The sequence below is a fragment of the Grus americana genome, chromosome 18, assembly GCF_028858705.1.
Source record: "Grus americana isolate bGruAme1 chromosome 18, bGruAme1.mat, whole genome shotgun sequence".
Taxonomy (NCBI): domain Eukaryota; kingdom Metazoa; phylum Chordata; class Aves; order Gruiformes; family Gruidae; genus Grus; species Grus americana.
In genome coordinates, this window is record NC_072869.1 from 10,695,364 (window position 1) to 10,716,551 (window position 21,188).

Below are 21,188 nucleotides of genomic sequence, written 5' to 3' on the forward strand. Positions count from 1 at the left end.
ATGTTTCCAGGGATGGGGCATCTACCACCTCTCTGGGCATCCTGTGCCAGTGTCTCACCACCCTCATCATAACACATTCCTTCCTTAGAATGAACTTGCCACTTGACGTTGATAGGATGCTTTGTAAAGGCTTTTTGGTTTTTTTAACTCCTAAAACTGTTCTAAAATCTAAATGTGGCATGGCATGTAAACCTAAGCTTCATCAGTGCCTATTGGTATATTTGATTATTGGAACCAGAAGAATTTTAATACACCTCATTAGTGTCTTGTTGTTGCTCTATTTGATTTTTCTGCTTTAAAAAGAAATAATCAAACTGTATAGGTCACTATTTTATTTATAGCTACTTTTGCTTTCCCCTCCTAATACACATGCTCAATACCGCAGGCCTAGGAGGGGCGAGGTTTTCAATAGTTTACTTCCAATTCTTCTTAGGTTAAAATAATCTAAACTTCATGGCTGGATTTTAAAATAAGCCTAAAGAGTTTAGAGGCTTAAATGTTATTGGAGTTCAAAGCAATTTGATTGCATGACCTCTTTTTTTAAAAGCCATTGTTCATACGTGGAGGGATTTTCAAAAATACTTATGGCCCAGATCAAAAAAAATCAATTACAGGCTCATATCCCTAAATTGTTTTACTAGGTGTGCAGCAAGGGATTCGAACCCGCAGAAATTAGTGGAAGGGAAACATTCAAGCATTTTTGGGAAATTATGGCTACGTGGCTGAGTTCAATGTGCTGGGAAGAGTTTTTTTAAAGGCACGTCTGATAGTTAGGCTTGCGTACGCACCGAAGCTATACTGACTTAATGACAGTGATTTGGTGGCAGTTGTAGGAACTCATTTGTATGAAGGTGCTTGATATTGCTATAGCTAGTTCAATACGGGAAGAACAATCTGTAGCACTATAAAGCTGCTTTATACTTATCTAAATGTGACCGTATGAGAGACAATAGCAATATAATTATATTGATTTTTTTAAATCATACTCTTAAGTGATATTTATACTTGTCAAAAGGCATGTACAGATTAGCCCAACCTTAAGTCTCCTTGAAATACCAAAGAAACGACATGCTTAAATCTTCTTATCGGCTTGGAAAACCTCAGATTTTGTGCCTCGGTTGTGCCTGTGAGCGAGTGACGCCTTGTCCGGGCCGCAGCTTGGCTTTTGCACTTGGGTGGAAGAGCACAGCTCGGGAGGGATGGTGGCCACCTCCCACTCCTGCCCCAACAAGCCTTGCTGTCAGAAGGGCTTCCCCAGTAATTAACCCCCATCCTTTGGCTACACCTGAAACCCATTCCCCCTTGATCTGGCCGGCATAGGCAGAGAGCAGATTCCTTCCCCCATCTCCAGTCACACTTTGGGGAGACCAGTACCCAACCCTCTTCCAACTCTTCCTGATACGGGAGCTTTGAGCTCCAGCAATGAGCTGTGGAGATGCTGGGAGGGACCATGACCCCATGAAGCTGACGCTGCTTGGCCATCTCTGATTTTCTCATGTCATCTCTTGCGTGAACACTGAGGGGCTGAAGGGAGGCAGGAAAGAGAAAGGGCTGTGAGGGGTCTGCGTGATCCCTCATCTGCCGTTCTGCTGTAAGGTGTTTCCAGAAGGCAATTGCTGTAAAACGTTTACCCAGATGTGGCACAGGACATATTGCTAAAAAGGGGCTTAAAATGGGACACACTGGAACAAGAATGGTGGGAAGGGGGTGAAGGTGTCAGTGGAGGTAGTGAGGGTGGCACTGAGCCGTGCCGCACCAGGACGGACTGCTGAGCACAGCTGGCTTTGGTGCCACCAGCCCATCACCGCTGCTGCACCAGCCGGGGCACGGAAACCTGAGCTCAGGTGAGGCTTCGGGATGACAACGGGGGGGAGAAGGTCCTGGGGCCTTGCAACACTAATGAAGTTATTGTAATTACCTTGGGAAATGCGCCTTGCACGCAAAACCCTGGGGGTTTGTGTCTCCAGGGGATAGGAAGGTCCCAGGACGCTGCATCCTCGGGAACGGAGGGAGGCATGGAGGGATGGGAGGAAGGCGGAGGCGCGGGGCAGCCAGGAGGGGATGTGGCTTGACACCTGGCGCCATGAAGGCGAGCGGGTACCAAGCTGTTTTCCTAACCTGTCGAGCAGCACAGCCCAAGGTGGAAATGACTCCCTGTTGCGTTAAATTGTAACTTCAGACACAATTCTCATGGGACTCCTTGAAATCTCTGCTCTGCTGTGATTTTATTAAGATCTTGGCTGGTGTGCAGGCAGCCGGTGAGCGTGGTCCCCAGGCTTCTTCCTAACCAGATTACCACGTGATCCCCCACTAGTTTGTTTTACCCTGTCAGGTAAAGTTTTTAAAGTTAGATTCAGGAGAGAGAGCATCATCGTGTTGTGTTTATACAGCACCAAGCGATAATTAGGCGCTCCTACGGTCCAGAAAAGGCTGAAGATAAAGAGCCAGCAGATAAATGAGCCCACAGTAATACAGGATCCTGCTTCACTAACAGATTCCTGTTGCTGAGACACTTCTACCGCCAAAAAAGGTGATAAGGATCAAAGCAAAGAATTTAAAGCTCCTGGTTATTGCAAACAGGAGATTCGTTCTGCCTGACAATTTTTAAAGCCCTGCACAACCAATGCTCTTGTTCCCGCTTCCCCCTTGGTTCTCCTTTATGAAAGGACAGGAAAACTTCCATCGTCTTCTCCACATTCTCTCCCCTTTCTGGATGTGATTTTTGCTCACTTTTTCCCAAACAACCCTTTCTTCACTGTTTTTAAGACCGACCCAACCTAAAACATTCTTCATTATGGCTTAAATACCATCCGCCAGACACTGTGAACTTGTTTCCTGCATACGAGTGGTGGGATGGTGGGTCCCCCATCACCTTCAAGACAGGTGTATCACGACGGACCATCACTGATGGACCACACCATCAGTGTGGACCTTGCCCATCACCCAAATCCCTTCATATAGGTCCCTCTGGGAAAAGCGCTCTGCTGCCAGCGTCGCAAAGGGGTGCACGTTGCTGGTCATGGGGAACACTGGTTTAGAGCCGACTCCCGTGAATGAGGCCTTTTGACTACCTGGCGATTTTCATCATAGTCAAAAGAATCATCTGTTTTCTTTCACTTTTGGCTACCAAAATTGTTTTGTCTCAAAACAAAACAAAGGATTATTGGTTTTGGCTTCTATAAGATGAAAACTTAAGTTGGGTTGATGAAAAGAGCTTGATTTAGGGGGGGCAAAAGTCAAACAAAAAATTGGATTTCACCAAAGATTTCATGCCATAAAACAATCCCCTAAGGTAAGGGTTCAAAAGCCAAATTAGATATCAAGCTCCCTTTGTTTCATTGTCAAAAGTGATGACGTCTGGTCTAAAATGGCCTTTCCAAGCCAAAATCTGGCTGACCTTCCATTAAGGCTCTGAGCTCCCCCAAGCACCCCTGTCACTTCTGGAGGTGGACCTGAGGACATCCAAAAACCTTGCACTTGGTTTTTGGTTTTGGTTTTTGTTTTTTTTTTTTTTTTTCACAGAGACAGTGCTAAACCTTGGGCCCATTGAAGGAAGCAGCCAAGCTGCACTTGATGTCGATAGGACCAGGTTGCTGTTCACAGCCTCCTTTTCTGGACGGACACATCACCTTATCTCTGAGAGAAGAAAGAAAACAAAGCAATGCCAAAAGAAAAAAAAAAATCAGAACAAATCACGTTTCAGCACAACTATTTTTTTTTTCTGTATTTTCCCCCTCTCTACTGATATGTAAAAAAAATATATATTATATTATATTTTCCTTTTCTTAAATTATTTTTTTCAGCCTCAGTCCCAGCCGAAGTCCTGCCCCGTCATCTGGTAGAACTTCATGTTGAAGGGCCGGTAGAAGTCCCGCAGTCTCTGCACCACCTCCTGGTCTATGTCAGGGTGGGTCCTGCCTTTCGTCTTCCCCAGGCAGTGGGGTTTGCTGCTGCCTTCCGCCTTCTTCAGGCATGGGAACCCCTTGGTTTTGTTGAAGTAGAAGTGTTTGTCGGTGATGATCCTCTTGAGGCCCAGAAAGTCCTGGACCCTGCCCAGCTCCCCCGCGGGGTCGCTGATCAGCCTCTCCCCGCTGACGAAGAGGATCTGCCCGATGGGGAAGTAGAGGAGCCAGTTCTCCAGGTGCTTGGCGTAGATGCCAATCTGGATGGCGCTCCACGAGGTGTCGATCAGGCCCGTAGTCCTGTTTTTGAAGGTCAGGCTCTCAAAGGTGGGGATATCGGGCTTCTTGGAGAGCGTCTGGGTGTAGTCCGAGATGGCTCTGGTCACCGGGTCCCGCACCACCACGATGAGCTTTGTGCCCTTGGACATGGAGGAGATGCGGGCTGGGGCCTCCTTAGTGACGAAGTAGCTGGGGGTCTTCTCCATGGTGATCTGCCCCTCCAGGGTCCTGGGCATGAGGTCCCTGAGAGAGGGGGAGAGAGGGACACGTTAGTGCCGACTGGCCCTGGCAGGGCGGGGGAGCAGAGCGCAGGCAGAGCTCCGGGGAGGTCCTGGGTACCAGGGCCAGGATGCTCCTCAGCCTCACGCCTCCAGCCCAGCTTGCTTTCCCTTTCCTCCTTGTGCAGACTGGCAGGAGGCCCATAACGCTCTGGTTCAGCAAAGCACCTGAACACGCTCCTGATCCCCCCCTTCCTTTGGCTGCCTGTTTCCCCAGAATTAGACCTAAATCCATTTTGCCTATTCACGGCCTCTAAGGGGCTTCCTGAGGGGGATCCCACCTCCCTTCTTGCAACGGGACTGTAAGAACACAGCACAGCTCTACAACCCTAACGCCCTAGCCCTTTAAATTCCTCCCTGCCCACACTGGGGTTTCCTGCAGATTGGCTTAAATTCCCTGGAATAACAGTGAATTTCTGGAGTAACAACACTCCCTTCCTGCGGGGCACAAGGGATTTTCAAGGGCCGGGATGTAAGACTCTATCTTTTGGTATTTTCAAGGTGGCAGCAAGCTGATGTCACATAAAAATGTGCAGTATCAGCCCCCCCCCCCCGACCTCAGCGATTTCCTTCTTCCATCCAAAGAAATCCTACACGCAGGCTGCTTCGGGACGCTCTCCCAGCCGGGAGCGGGAAGGCGCTCTGGGGCTCGGGCCAGGGTCCATCCTGCTCCGTGGTCCCCTTGAGAGTTCAAAGCCCTCCTGGGCCAGGCCTTGGGTATGATTTGCTAAAGGACAGCAGGATTTGGCTGCAGGATAACCTCAGCTCCTCCGTGGTCAAGAATACAAGCCAGGAAGGCACAGGAGCCGTATGAGTGGCCATTTGTCTGCTCCTCCTGGGTGCTCCCAGCTCCCCTCCTTGCTCCCCCTTGCCCGCCACACCGCATCCCATCCCCTCACGTTCGCATCACCCCCGGACCGGAGCCAGCATCTGCAAAACACCAGCGATTCGCACCACCGCCATCACCGGGTTACACAAACCCAGCCCTTCTCCCAGGCTCTCGGCAGAGTTTGCCCCTCCGCAGCTTGGTCTCCTTCCGACGGTCCGGTCCTTCCCGGGGGGCAACGGGAGATGGATGGGAGGTGGCTGCGGCGCCGGCGAGGTTCACTGCCGTGCCACCAGCAGTTCTCATGGCAACTGCGGCCCCGGGTCCCGAGGAACAGGGACCCGCATCCCCCCACGCCCCGACCCCTCGTCTTTGACCTCGCTGCGGTTGCGACACCCGTGTGCCGTGATGAACTGCTCCCCGCCTGCTTTATTGTTACCGTCTTGCAGCAGCAACATCTGGTTTGCAAACCTGTGCAATATGCCAGCAAAATTAAACTCATCTATCAAAAAAGCAACAATGAAAAGCCAACAACAGCTAAAAACACCAATAACAACCAAACCCCAGGCTGAGTCGTTACGTTACAAATGAGGCAGCAAGGACTGACCCTTCCTAAAGCGATTTTTTTTTTTTTTTCTATTTGCAAGCACATTACATAGAGGCTGAGCAAAGTCATGGTGCTAGAGAAGCCAAATCTTTGCTGGTCTTTGCTGAGGGTTTCTGTTTGGGTGGTAACTCCGTAAATTTGGGACATTCAGGCTGGAAAAGAAACAAGCTGAGGGGTAGGAGACAGCTCTCATGCATCCTGAAGGATGTGCAGACATAAAGGCAACCGCTGGTGACACTAAGGATGGAGACAGGTTGAAAAACCAGCTCGAGCACGGCCTTTGCCGAGCAGACACATAATTCTACAGTGGGACTGTCCATCACCTGATGCTGCAAAGGCCCAAAGTGTAAATGGTTCAGACACAGACTGGCCAAATTCATGGTAGATGAAATGAGCTGGTGGCGATGAAACGTGAGAGTCCCGGAGCCGCTTCAGCCCCCATCGCCCTCAGCTGGGAGGAGATAACGGGACAAGGAGCCCGACAAACCACCAGCCTTCTACACTTGTCCGCGTCCACTGCCCGATACCAGCCACCATCTGGAAGAAGGTACAGGGCTGGGCGGCTCTCCAGACGGTTTTTTGCTCAGGGCAGTTTCATGAATCACCTTCCCCCCGCCCCGTCTGCACCAAGTCCCCATTTCTCAGGTGCCGTGCTGTTGCCCTCTGCTTTGGAAACCCTGCACCGACGGAGTCACCTGGAAGCACGTGAACCCCCAAAAGGGTGAAGGAACCAGGTCGTACCCCCCTTCCCCGCTGGCGGCTCTGTGCCCCCCCAGTCCCTGCCGCTGTAACGCAGCCTCCTGCAACTGCAAGTTGCTGTTGAGCAAGAGCAGGAGCCGCTGAACCGGCAGCGGGGCGAGGGCAGCAGGAAGGCGTGCTGACTTCTGTTTGTCTTTTGATAAGTGTTGAAATCTCCGCTGTGTCTTCCCAAGGAGGAGATTAACCCCTTTTGTGGCGAGGCTGCAACACAAAAGCTTTCTTCAGCGCCCAGGAATGAGCACGCACCTCGGCTGCCAGGGCCGGCGGGCAGGGACACGCCAGGAGCCACAGGGAATGTGCTACCACAGCTTTTGGGAGATTAATTAATTACAAAGGGCATCTTTCATGGACGTAAACAGTTGCCTGGAGGCCTCCCTGGACTAATGACATCTGGGTTTTATTGCAAAAGAGCCACTTGAAAAGACGAGAACCACAAAAATGTTTTTGGCAAAAGCAGCCACCAGCGGGCCCTGCCAGAATAAATGGATTCTGTTATTTTAATTTTAGTAGAGCTTGGGGCTTTATTTAATTACTTAATAGGGGAGGAAGACTTTCCTCAAAGGGAGCATTTCGGCTATGCGTGCATATCTGTATCTGGCCTTTTCCAGGTCCGTACTTTCTTCCCCACAGTGATGTCCCAGACGGCCAAAGCCCCCGGAGGCGGCTCCCGGGGCTGCTGCTCGCAGGGGGGGCTCTGGCCCCTTCCCCACCCCAGTGGGTTTCGCAGGACTTCCCTTCGGTAATGCAACAGTTTGGATTTGTCTTCCCCAGGAGCTGCTGCAGCAAACCCTCCGGCACCCGGGCAGGGTGGGAGAGCTGCGGCTGCAGCGTCGGCTGCCTCGGAGGGCCGGGCTGGGGGTGATGCTGTGCAAGGGCTGAGCACCAGGCGGTTACAGGTCCCAGCAACGCATGCGGTGCTGCTCTGGGATTTCCTGGTGCAGCCTGGCATGCCAGTCCTTGACATCGGCACTTCAGTGCTGGGGGGTCACATTAGGACATCCCCGTAACAGGCTCCCAACCCCCAGATGCTCCCGGTATGGGAACTGATCTTTGGTGTCAGGGTTATCGGGCTTTTGTATCTCTTCATGGACTGTACAATGATGCCCTTAAAAAATCCTGACTTTAAGTCTCCCAGGGCAAGCAGGGTGTTGGCTCAACCCTGGAGAACAGAGTCCACATTGATGCCACCTGATCTCGAGTCCCTGTTCTTAGCAAGAGCGCAATTCTGGGGAAGAAAGCATCGCTTTATGTCAAGAAACCAGACTAACATACCAGGCTCCCTCCTTACAGGACTGAGCACCCAAGGGTTGTGTTTCTGGAAATCCAACTTGGAGGAATAGATGGTGGTGGTGGTTGCCATCAGCCCATGCTGGTACCCACCTCAGCTCCATCGGGGGCCGGGAAATGGGTTAAAACAGCTGGTTTGCCTCAGCTGACCTGTGCTGCTCTCCCACCAACTCAAAGCAGCAAGAGAAGCTGGTGACTAGCGACAAAACAAGCGTTGGCTGCTCAGAAATGAGGTTTTGGGTGGTGACAGCCAGTTTCATGTAGGAGGAGCAGCCCCATGCTGCTGTTTGCCACAGAAGTGGGAGCAGCTTTTGGTTATTGGATCCAGACAACTCGAGGTGAGTTTGCCGTTTGAAGTCCATTGCCGCTTTGCTCCCGGCTGGACCAAGCCACGTCCTGCTCGGGACCTCCTGGGCTCCTTTGCAGCGTGCAAGGCAGAAGCAGCCGTGGATGGACTTGCTGCAAGGCTTTCCCACATAAATCTAATCCAGATCTCTCCCGCAGGGAGGCTGACACCGGCAGATAAGGGCAGCTCTTCACCAGGCCTCCCGCCATCGCAACCCAGAGCGATAAATAAAGCCGCTGTGATTACAGCTATCATCACCCCACGTGCTCTCTGGCCTCTAGTAAAACCTGCCCCAATCACGTGCTAAGGGCAGGACTCATCTCCTCTTAACCCCAGAAGCCGAGTGCCTTCTCCCTGGCAGTCCTAGTAAGACTTTTTTTTTTTTTTTTTTTGAATAACCAGCCTGCCAGAGCCCAGTTATCCTGCCTGGGCTGAAATGATCACCCAGAGCAAGGTGTGCCAGCCTGACGCCATAGAGAGGACCGATGTCACATCCCCCTGCCCCGTGCTGCCCTGCATCCAGGCGGCACCTCAGCTGCAGGGTCTTGCACACCCTTCTCCAGGTGAGTGCATGGCCAGGTCTACCTCGAGCTCGTCTGCAGCAGCAAAGTGAGTTTGTGCACTGCCTGGAACGGCAACTGCAATATAGCCGAGGAGGAGGAGGAGGAGGAGGAGGAGGATGCCCAGAATGGGTTTGGCCCAGCACAGGGGTTTGCAGCTGCCGGAGCAAGGAACGACCCAGGGTGAATGAGCAGCGAAGGAGAAAGATCAGTCCCTGCTCGCCAAACGCTGACGTCCTGATCCCAGGAGAGCCGGGCGGTCACGGCTTCGCCCAGCGCCGGAGCGGGGAGCAGAGCGGGTCTGCAGGCACAGCGAAGGTACAGCCTGAAGGGTGCACACCCCCCACCAGCCGAGTCCTGAGCTGCAGAAAAACCCGTGGCCAGCACTTCGGTGTGGCAGTGGCAGCACGGAGACGTTGCTGGGCTGACTTGGTGCTCTCCCCACCCGACTGCAGCAGCAGAGAGGCAGTGAAGGAGGAGCTGCCGCCGCAGAGCCCCCTCCTCCTCCGAGCCGACATTCACCCTCATCTTTGGCCACGTTCCCGCTGACCTGGCCGCAGCCCAGCAAGGGCACGCAGGCCTGGAACTATCCGCTGGATAGAAGATGGGACCGACGCAGAGACGTGAAGCTGGAGTGTCGCACAGCCTGCGCACGCGGAGCTGGGCTTTCCCCAAGGGCTGTCGGGACCTTGCCATCATGCCGCCTGCGAGCCGCAGTGGGGATACGAGACGCAGCAGAAGGGCGTTGCTTACCCCTACGCCGCACCCCAAGAGACCTCCCCTGGACAGCCTGGGCTGGGGGGCACCTCGCTCCAGCCCCCAGGTGCTTCTTCCATCTTTGCCATTAGCCCGAGCTGCTGGTCCAAGCAGTGGGATACACGTAAAGAACCGGTGGGGAAGGAAAACCCCCGGGCAGAAATTAGAGCATCCAAGGACCCTGCCCGTTTCCATGGCTCGAGATGAGTTGCCTATGAATCTGATAAAGAATAATAATAATAAACCATAATAATAAATAATAAATAAATAATAATAATTCAAAGAAGAAACCTGCCCTCTGTTACTTTTTGCGCTGCTCAGTTTGGTTTTGCTCCAGATTCAATAGCCAGGGTCTGGCTGGGGTTCGGGATGCCCCAGCCCACAGCAGCGCTGGGAAAGGAAATCTCTTGTGGGGGCGAGTGTTGTTTATAAGGAAGTGCCACCGAAGAGGTCATCGCAGGAAAAACCGTATCAGAGAAACGCTGCTCTTGCTGAAAGAGCCCAACAGCTCTGCAATCAGCTGCAGGACCCTGAATCCCACGGAAGAGCCTTTCCGGCAAGGAAGGGCCAAATCTGCTCCCAGGGACGTAACACGGGGTCACGGGGTGGGGGATTGGACACTCTCCCACCAGCAAACACCCATCCCAAATCCTGCCTTTGCACCACAAAGCGACCAAAAAATACATTCCTTTCATCTCTGGGAGCCAGCAGTGTTCAAGGCTTGAGGGAACCCCCCTCCATCAACCACCCAAAAATCCAAGCAACACCTGAGACGCGTGCTGGCATGCTCGTGCCCTTCATTCCCACTCGATGGCGGTTTCTGCCTCTTACTTGCGTGCTGCCTTCCGTATGGGAAGCATTAAGTGACCGGCGCGATGGCGGATGCTATGGCAGGGCTAGGAGAGCAGAGAGGGAAAATTAACCGTCCGAGGGGGCTCATTTCTCCTCGCACTTCTCTGTAGAAATGCTGCCAGAATTTCTGTCTCCGGGATGGGGCGGGAGTGTGGCTGTAACACGGCTGGCAACCCCAGGAGCCTCCTCCAGCCTGAAGCTACCGAACAGGAAGGATGGGGAAACTGAGGCACAGCGAGCACTGTGACTCGGTGCAGCCTCACACCCCCGCAGTCGTGCGCATTGCTCCCTGTGCTACTGCAGCCACTAGCAAGTTGCCTTCTCCTCCTCCCACCCCCCCCCCCCATTTCTCCTTTTCTTTCAAATCATTTCAAGTAGTGACCGCAAAGGAAAATTGTAAAAAAAAGCCAAAACCTGCTACCACAAGTGCTCGCCTTGCCCCCGCCCCAGCCGGCACCCCAGCGGTGCCGTTCCAGCTGCACAGGAGGTGAGTGACCAGGAAGGTGCTCTGGCAGGAGCGATAACCTGATGTAACCGGTAGCGTGTATGTATATGAAAATCAAAAAACCCGCTGCCTAGAGAGATGAGCGTGTCCCTCCTGGGAGGCCGGTGGCTCAGCCCAGCTGCCCTGGCAGCTCTAGAAAGGCTCTAAATTGGCTTTGATGAGCTGTGAGGGCACGTCGGGGTCAGCCGAGCCTCCTGCTTTGCCTTCCTTTAGACGTCAGGTGAAATCAATACGTGGAAAGATGCATCTCAGGAAACTGATAAAAATTAAAAAAAAAAAACAAAACCAAACCCCTCCAAGGAAAGGTGCGGGACTGAGGAAGCTGAAAGGAGAGTGGCAAAGGATCAGAGAGGTCTGGGAGGGAAAATGGCCCGTCGCGTTGCTGGGTGTAAAATCAAGTCCAGCTGACGTTAATATCGAAAGGAGACCTGTGCCGTGGGTTTAATGGAGGATGGGTTGGGCTGAGGTGGGAGCAAAAGAAGAGGCCGGAGTGGCCCCGGGAGGGGACAATGAGGACCGTGGGTCTCTCCCATCCCCCCCCTCGGGCTGCTGAGGCACTTTGGGTAAGGAGAACACTCGGGGAAATGTAGGTGTTCTTGGGGGACCTACAACACCACCGTCAGCTCCCAGCACCTGCACCCTCGCGAAACAACTGCGGTAGAGTCAGGAGCCGGGGGTCGTCTTCCCCACTGAACCACTGCGAACGGTGCAGGATGAGTGCATCTCCTCTGCCGGGATAATCCCGGGTCCGTTCCCTTGGCCGTGGTTGGAAAGATGTCCGGCAGGACTGCTTCATTTCTACGAGTGGTAAATGGTCCCTGGGTTATTTGCTCCCCCGAGATGTGCTGAGCACCCTCCTGGCACCCTGGCACGTTCCCCGTGCCCAGCTCAGCAAGGTCCCTCCCAGGACAGAGGGCTCTTAGCCCCCACACTCCGGAGGGGTTTACAATCAAAGCGTACACGAAAACGGGGCCTCGTTGCATTGACGGCAGTTCTCAGAGCACACGGGGTGCACCGTCACTTAGCAAATACCCCAAAAACCAGACCTGGTGGCAGGCAGCTGGCGCTGAGCATGGGCACCTTCACCTGCGCTGGAGCCCGGGCTGCAGGGACGGTGACTGCTGGGTGCTGCGGGCACAGTCCCGGCCACAGGCATCCCTGCAGGGGCTAAACGTGGCACACTGGTAATATGCCACCTTCCCGAATAAAGCGCTCTCGCAGAGGCAGGGCTTCTCCTCCCCCCAAATCTGACTGCTCCGTGCTTGCTGCTGGCGCAGTTAGCGGCGTCAGGAGCTCCCGAGCTCATCCGTACGGCGGATGCCAGCGTTTATTTGAGCAAGTCTCAGTATTTATGTATCTCATTACATCTGCAGCCACTAGCATCTGTTTCCACGCTGTATCTGTCAAGCAGCATCTTATCAGCAGCGCTGCCTTCCCGGCCCTCCCTCCTCTCCCTCCAGTTCAGCTCCCTCCGAAGTTCAGGAGATGGCTGACAGCCCGACATGGGACGCAGCCAGCACCGGTGGTGCAAACCTCTGCCTGAGCTGCAGCCCGCAGAGCCACGGGGACCCCGGACACCTTCCCTGTCCCCATCCAAACCCACAGCAGCACCCAAAGCCAGGCATCCCAGCCCCAAACCCAGCCCGGGCGGCAGGCAGGGTCTGTCCGGGGGGGGTGCGACAGAGGGAAGAGGCAAGCGGCCGTGCCCATCCGGGCATCCACGCCGTGCCCATCGCACGGGCAGCCTTGCCAAGGCATCTGTGAGTCCAACCAACTCACAGGGGCTGCACGGGGCCCGTGGGGGGTCCTCGGCCGTTTGCCCCCCCGCCGCATGCCAAGTGCCACGGGCAGCTCTGCTCCCTCCCACCGGCGGGTTTAACCACTTCAGTGGTTAAGAAAAAACACTCCAGCAATCTCACAGCCACCAGAACGGCGACTTGGACACCGAGCTGTCAGCGCCGTGTCCATGGGAGGAACAGCCGGCGTCACCCTGCCCCGAGCCCACAGCCGGGAAGCCTTCTCCTTCCCGAGGAGCTGGGGAACCCACCCACGACACCGCTCGGGCCGTTGCGGTACCTCCGCAGGTGGATACTCTCCTTCCGGCTCTCGGGGCCATGACCTTGCTCAGGAAGAGCAGGAACAATCCCTGGGCGAGGGCAGGGCGGCTGCGGCCCCGCGGAGCCAGGGTCAAGCTGACCCGGCAGGAAGCAGCCACGTCCTCCAGATAAGGGGTTCATTCTGCCCCCTGCCCCGAGAGCCCCCCCACGAGCGGGCACACACATAACTTCACGTCAGGCTCCCCGGCCCCGGGGCGATGGGGCTGTGGGGTGTCGAAGTGGCAGGGGGGTATTTCCACACAAAGAGGGGCTGCACAGGGCGCTTTGCTCGACAGCACCGTCCCCCCACTGTGCTTTCGGTGCTCAGCTCCTGCCTCGTTGCCCCACCCCGGGAAGGGAGATTGCACTGCTCAGAGCTAATTACAACGTGCAAGCCTTCTGCCTAATTGCTCTGATTAATTATTGACGGGCAGAGCTGCTGCTTTGAGGGCAGCAGGCAAGCAGGGAGCCCTGCGCTCGGGCAGGTGCCCGGTGGCCTCCTGGCTCCTAGCGAAGGCCATGCCGACGGCAAGAGGTGATGCCGCTGCCCTGGCATCCCACGAGCGGTCTGGGAGAAGGAATCATGCTGAGAGGCTCCCGAAAATCCGCTGTGCTGGGAAGCACATCTGGGCATCTCCCGGAGACGGCCGGTGCCTAAGTGGTATCGACAAGCAGAAACTCTCTGATGCCATTAGCCGTGCAAGCCATTGATTTTCTTTGCTGGAACAAGAAACCCATCGGAGCTGAGGCAATCACGGTGGCACTGCCGCTTCCTCCGGGCTGACCAGCTGGGGTTTGGAAAAGGGGCGTTTTGTAGTTGTTTTCTTTCCAATGGCTAAAAAGCCAAGTCATCGCGGCGCATTTCTGCAGCCGTGTGGGAGGGTGCTGGCTCCTGCCCGGTGGCGTTGCTGGTAAATCCCAGCCATCCACCTACCAGAAGCAGATGAAGAGCTCCAGAGCCCTTGGCCATAGACCACATCTCCATCCTTTGTATGGGAATGGAGACACCACCTAATGGAGCTTTCTCTGCTGGGCTTGGGGATGGCTTCGTCAGCATCCCTGCGGCTGAGGACCCCTGCAGCGGTTCCCCTTTGGCCTGGCCAGGAGCCTGCACTTGATCCCAGCCTTAGAGCTCCTCTCAAGGCGCTCCCAGCAGCATTAGTGAGTGCGCAGGTTTGGGGGTCTGCCGTGCACCGGGGAGCACAAACCCTGCCCTTCTCCATCAGACCTGGACCCAGCGCTCATCACCTCCAGCAGTGGCCACAGGAATTCTTCGATGCCCCATCCTTTCACATCTCGGAGGTCTCTCCAGCACCACGCACCTTCCCCGGCGAGAGCTTCACCCCAGCAGCGATGAGGGCTCCAAGCGCAGGGCACGAGCTGTTTGCCAAAGCCCTGCAGCGCCAGCTAATTCTAACGAGGGAGCAAATCAGACCCACAGTGATTTAATCATATTTCCAACCTGGCTCCCAAATGAAAAGCGATTCCTCATTTCCCGGATGGATTTGCTTGGGTAAATTCAGGCTTCTGGTGGCTGGTTCTGTTGGCTTTTTGGTGCTGGTTTTTATTGCAACTGTGGTGCCTCTTAATGAAAACGGACACGAGTTCTGCTCTCTTCTACAGATGCCTCTATTATTCTGCAACCTGCTGATTCCCCTCTGTGCCGTATTAGGCCAAAGGAAGATTTTCCAGCCGCGATGATGGGCGCCATCCTTGTGCAGCCTTGCACCCTGCCTTTCCCCCTTGCAACCACACAAAGTGCAAAGCGAGAGCTCCCAGTCCCCCTCCCGCCATGCACTGGAGTAAGTCGCTGCTGGAGGCGGGCGGCAGAGGACAGTCAGGCTGGAAACGAATCCTACGAACTCTCCCAAAGCAGCAGGTTTGCCAAAAAGCGCGCGCCCGTTTGCCCCCTGCACGGTTGCGCGGTGGGGAAGGAGCTTGCAACCTCTGCCCGTCACACGGAGGGATGCAGAAGAGTCACAGCCTTCGTAGGGACCAGCATGGCCTTCAGCCTGGGCCTCACCCTCCTCAATTCTGACGTTAAAATACCCAGTTTTGGGACCTGCATTGCAATCCTGAATGTGCACTGCGGTTTTTTTGTTCGTATTTAAAGCTGTGCCTGCACGGGCTGATCTTTATCCCCGGCCAGTAGGTGAACAGAGCAGGAGATGGGACGTGCTCTGAAAAGCTTACGGAGTGAAGAGAAAAGACTGAGGGACGACTAAAAAAGGGGGCATAAATGACCCAGCATCTGATATAATCAAACCTCAAGCCTGTTCTTCTTCCCTAAGGGCACCCCTGAAGTGTTACACGCGTACATCCCCCCAAACATCCTCCCCGGTGGCCTCGCAGGGACCAGAGCTGCACCTGGACCTGCGGGAAGCCTCTTCGGGGGTCCCAGGGCAGAGGGGTTCGTACCGGGGAGAGCATGGAAAAACCTCCACCCCCAAACCAATAACCATCTCACATCTCTCTCACTCGAGGATCTTCAAGACCGCACGTTTCAGCCCTGACTAAGCAAATCATCTCAAAGAAGAAGGTTAAAGAACTGTTTATTATTGGAAATGTCTCCCTCTCTAGGACTCATTTTTTGATAAATTAGCTTCAGCTTCATTACTTCATGATATATTTCCCTTGACATTTAATTATACTTACCCCAAACACATTAAGCCAATCAGTCTGAACAGCTTCTTATTAATATGCAAATTTCTCCTTTGAAAAGCCATGAATCTGTGAAAAATCTCTTTAGGCTTCAATTAGGCCCATTTGGGAAGTTGGGAACCCCCCCGAAACACCCTCCTGGTCTGAGGCTGGAGGGTATGGGGGGGGCCAGACCCACAGCACACCCCGGTGCCGAGTTTTGGGATGGGAGAAGGGGCTGCTGCCATCCACTAAAGCACCTTCATAGGCCTGGAGCCGTGGAGATGGGAGGTTGACTCCTGCAAACCAACACGGTGTTGGCAGCTTCTCTCCGTCCCAGCTCTTCTCCATGGGAGCTGATGTTTCTCCTCTCCACCAGCCCCGGAGATACGGTGATCCTCTGCTGTGGACCACAAAGCCTTCTCGCTGCAGGGGAGCGTCACGTGGGAGCTGCAGAAGATGCGGTGAAATCTCAGCCCAGTTTTTAGCAAAACAAACAGAAATCCGGTTCCCCCGGCGCCATGGGCAAAAGGGACGTGATTTGCATTAGGCAAATAAATTGAACCACACAATTAACCATCTGCCCTGGAACAGCTTTAGGTTTTGCTTTAAAGCATCACTTCCAGCCTCCCTCTGCGCTCGTATCTGTCCGAACACCGCAGGATTTTCCAGTCGGAAACCAACGGGGAATAAATTCATTGAATCATTCCTATAAGTAACTGGCGAGAAATATCAGCATAGGTGCTATAGCCCCGGTGGCCTTTGCCCTCCCAGACCTGTTTCCCATGGATTACGCCAATGGGCGAACCCCAAAACTGCCTCAAACCCTTCCAGAGGCTCCAGTTCCCACCGAAAACCTTTACTTGGTAAGAAGAGAAGATTTCCTGGGAACTGCTGAGTGCCACAGCATCTTCTTGAGAAAAAATTACCCATTTCATCTTATTTCGAAAGACGTTGTAGTTCTAAAAAAAATACGATTCGGTATAATTTTTTTTATTCCCTACAGTTAGACATTAAGATCGGAAATACATTGCAATCAGTGTACTATATAAATAGTCCAATTTTGGAAAACAGCTCTCATGAGCAATAAAGAAACCCAATTTACTATGCACTATAATAAAAATATCTCTTTTAGTACATAAATCAAACCAAAGTGAACAGATAAAAAAAAAAAAATAAACGCAACCCTCCTGGTTTTTGCCCGAAAGCGCAGGCAGCCGGCCCTGGGGACGGGCTCGCCTGCCCTATATAAATATATGCAAGAGCAAATCTGTTAAAAATTGTAGCCACCACTTTGTTTTCTAAAGGTCCCAGTTTATCCTTCGGCAGAAGAAGGAGGGCTGGGGAGAGGTCGGCGAGAAACACAATCCTTTCCTGTATAAACAGTATAGCCTGGGCTGATTTTAAGTGCATCATATGGCATATATTTTATGTGTGTATATAGAGAGAGCGAAAGAGAGATTTTTTCAAGCCAGCTAGAGACATAAAGTGATCTTATATCATCTAAAACCAACAATCTTACTGGGACTTCTGGCAGTTTTCCTCGCAGTCGTCCCTGCCACCCCCCCTGCCCCTTCCCCCACGGGCTGCCGGTGTGCGCTGCCGTCTGCCCCCATTATTTTTCACAAAGGCATATAAATCACTGGGGAAACTCTTATTATCTTATTTTCCCTCTGCTTCCCTCTTGTCTGTTTTGAGAAAAATTAATGCATTTGTCTCCAGAAAAATGTGCAGTCTCTATAATTCAGTTTTAAAACAAGCACAACTAGCAAATGGATAGACCTCGGTTAGGAGACTCATTTTTCATGCGAGTAATTGAACCCTTCCCTTCGATTTTTCCTTTGGGTGTTAAAGACAACTGATGCCTTCCTGGAATTTGCTGAGGTCTAGGAAAGGTGGAAAGACAGACAGACAGAAAGAAAAAGCAAAAGAGAGAAAGAAAGAGAAAGAGAGAAGGGAAAAGAAAGAAGAAAAAGATGACAAGAAAAAGGAAAGAAGATAGAGAAAGAAAAAAGGGAAGGAAGGAGAAGGAAAGAAGGAAAAAGTAATGGAGAAAGGGAGGAAAGAAGAAGGGAAGAAGGGAAGTCTGATGCACAGCTCAAAGCATTGGCTGCCTCTGTAGAGGGAATTTTGGGGAGCCCCCAGCAGAGCATCCCGGCTGGGATTTTTTTTCCAAAAGCCGGCGGTGCTTTGGTCTGGAAGGCTCCTCTGGGGCTGGTGAGGAAAGCCATCCCCACCACGCGCTCCAACAGCCTCTGCCTTAACCTGGCCCCGCGCCCCCTGCTCAGCCGCCTGCAAACCTGGGGAGCAACAGCCCCGTCGTGTCCTGCCAGCACCCCAAGCCCCCGCTGCGGCGCGGGGGCAGCACGCTGCGTGGTTAATGCCAGCGGCTTCGTCCCGATGCCTCCTGCACCCGAAACTCAGGGCAGCTCCGGCGCTTCCCTCCCGCCGCTGACGGCACCCACCCCTAAACGGGAACGCACATCAACACAGTTCTCCGGAGAAAGTCCCGCAGACAGCGGCGCGCTTTTCTAAACCACAAAAATCACAGCCAGCTTTAAAATAATCCCCGTCCCTTGTGCTGCGGGGCTCCTGTGCGGAGCAAGAACCTCCCCCTCGGAGCAATACGTGCGGGAGGGGCTCCTGCACAAAACGATGCAGCGCAGCCCCCAGACCCGATCTCCTATCAGCTCCGGGGCCCGATTCACCACTCACGCAGAAGAAGTCAAGAATAATTCCAGAAAAGCCACAATCGAGTGAGCGCTCAGGCCAGCAAAGTCTATTGTTCCTTTGTCTCTCACTATATTATCTCTGTCCCCCGGGAGCCACATTATTGCCTGCAATATATAATGTGATTTGCTTGTTTTCCATGTCTGCCTCATTTTTCTTGGGCACAAACACACGCGCACCTTCAGCCGCTGAGACGCACAGCAATGCGTGTGTTCTTCCCATGGAAGAAGAGGGGAAGGATGGCAGAGGAGCTAGGACGGGAACCGGAGCAGGAGAGAGGGGCGGTGGGTGAGAAGCTGCAGGCAACGTGGAGGGGAATGAAACGTTGCCTGGAAATTGGAAGTACACAGAAAACCACTGAATGGCTGCGATTTGGGGAAAAAAAAAAAAGGTGTTCCTCCATCCTCCTTCCCTCTGGAGGAGGAGAAATCCCACCAGATCTCAGAGACCAAAAATCAGGACCTAGTGAGTGTGGGAACTAAAGTGTCTAAATTAAAGCAGCTGAAGCCGGAGGTAGGGAAATAATATTGGAGATGGGCAGTGGATGCAGGAGCTGAGACCCACAGGGGCCACTCGGCCACCTCGGGAGTTTTGCACGGCCCTGCAGGTTAATGGAGCGACGGCTGGGGTTTGTCGGGAGCGAGGAGAAGGGCTTTCCCCTTTCTCTGCAGAGATAAAAGGATCCGTCCTCCAAGATATTGTTTTGGAGTCCGTGACAATTCAACAGAGATTATTAGGTTTTAGAAAATACTGTGCCGTGCCCTATACTGCCGGAGATGCTTCGTGTATATTCGTGGGTGCGCGTGTGCGTGCGTGCGCACGTGAACGGGGAGCTTTATGAAAGAGCCAGACACCTCAAAGGACCCCCCTCCCCTTTTGAGAACAGAGGCTGTTCCTTAAATTATGCTGAGAAGTGACTTCTTTATATATCACTACACATTTCCTCCTGCTGCAAGGCCAAAAAAATCTTCTAGCTGTATTATAAAAAAGAGAGCCTGACCTCAGGCTATGATCTAAAATACGTGGAGTCACACGAGTTTACCCTCGCGGTCATCCTTCAGCCCTCCCATGCCAATTCTTTGTCCTTTTGCTAAATGAAACTTTAATGGCTGGGAAAGGGCTCCCTACTTTCATTCCTGGAGCAAAGCAGTCAAGTGCAAAGAGGGCAAAAGTCTCCAGAAAATAGAAAGCTTAAAAAGATTCCTTCTAGCCTAATTTGCAAGTTCTGGACAAGGCAAGGGCTAGTGCTGAAAAAACTGCGGCGAGCAATCGCGCCCCGGGCTCCTCCAGCCCCGCCGTCTGTTAAGGGATTTCAGCCGCAGCTCACGAGGTCGGGCAGGAAGAGCTCCTTCCTGTGCTCAGCTATTCCCGGGGAACGCACAGCCGTCTAACGCGGTACCGAACCGCGCCATCTGACGTATCTCAGGAAGGTTTAGTCGGTAGCAGATCTAAATTTCCTGAGTCAGTCGTACAGCAAGTGGAGGAAGGAGAAGACCCCGCGTCCAGCTCGGGTCTGGCTGGGCCGTAGGTGCGTACCACGCTCCACGTCGCTGCGCGGGGGCGGGGGGGGGGGGGACACGCGAGGCTGTTGCTTGGGCGTTAGCGTGACACCGAGGTTTCTAAGAGTGAATCCAGCTCATTAATGTAAAACAAACAAACAAACAAAAAAACCCAAAAAAGATAAGTGCTCGCCAGAATATGAGTGGATGAAAAAAACCCCCAAACAATTAGTGACTTCAGCTTAATGAGTCAACTTGAGTCATCTGGATCCAGGCCAATGAACCCTCATCTTCCTCACTCAGCACCGAACGGGCATGGGCTGGGGGTTTCAGATCAGCTCCTGAAGATGACCCCCAGCCTCTCGTTCTCCAGGGCCGCCCTGCTTAGCAAGCCCAACCCTACTTCCCCCGTCTTCTCTCAGCATCCACGAAGAGGAGACAACCCAGCCTGGGCGTGCTGCCTCTTTCATCACGCTCCCCTGGGAAGATGTAGGAAAATGCAGGGAAAAGAGGCTCAGCCCCTGCTGACACTCAGCAGCAGCAGCAGGGATTTCAAACCCATGTCGACACCACGGCCCAGCATTGCACCGCAACCGCCGGGCATCGCCCCGTGGTCGGGGCACGGGGTCTCACCTCGCAGGGCAGCAGCACGGCTGGGACCCTCCATCTTCCATCCCGACACGGAGAGCCACGGGCGGCTCTCAAAAGTGATTCCATGTCTTGGGAGCCCAGGTCTCCCCAGGAAGCAGCGAGACGTCTGCTCTTAAGTCACTTTGGAAAGCCCAGACAGGACCCCTGGAGATGAAGGTTTTGAAGCGCGATCAAAGAGACTGGTGGAGATAGCAAGGAGGATTAATGCTTCTGCAAAAACACAGAGCAAGCGTCTTAGTTATTCCAGTGGGGTTTTTTTCAAAGGGGCCTAAGGGAGTTAGGCACTTAAATCTCACTTGGATCCTTTATTTAGTTTGCAAATTCTGCGCTGGAGTAGCGCAGAAGTGTGACCCCTGAAGCATTACTTTCCGAGCGTGTCTGCTTGAGTGAAAGGCTGAATTGATTCTGGCTGTGCTGGTGGCCTCCTGCAGCTGCTCCTCCTCCCTGCCGGAGGGAGCCAGCTTGCTGGTGGAAACAGTTGAAGGTACAATGTACTTCAAGAAATAAATAAGGGACCGACGACACACTGAAGCCTTGTGGGCTGTGCGCTCAAGGGAAATTGCTGATTCCTTCCATAGGGGTTAACGGTGGACATAACGTGCTGGAGGACGCTAC

At 53.4% G+C, this 21,188-nt stretch overlaps 1 protein-coding gene across 1 annotated transcript in view; it reads right to left on the minus strand.

The window, feature by feature from the left end:
* Positions 1–249: 249 nt before the first annotated feature.
* LOC129214821 (heparan sulfate glucosamine 3-O-sulfotransferase 3A1-like) overlaps positions 250–21,188 on the minus strand; it is a 38,612-nt gene continuing 17,673 nt past the window's right edge. Inside the window, exon 2 of the mRNA XM_054847064.1 lies at positions 250–4,424. Coding sequence (XP_054703039.1) covers positions 3,806–4,424 — 619 coding nt within the window. The 3' untranslated portion in view covers positions 250–3,805. The remainder of the gene's footprint in view (positions 4,425–21,188) is intronic.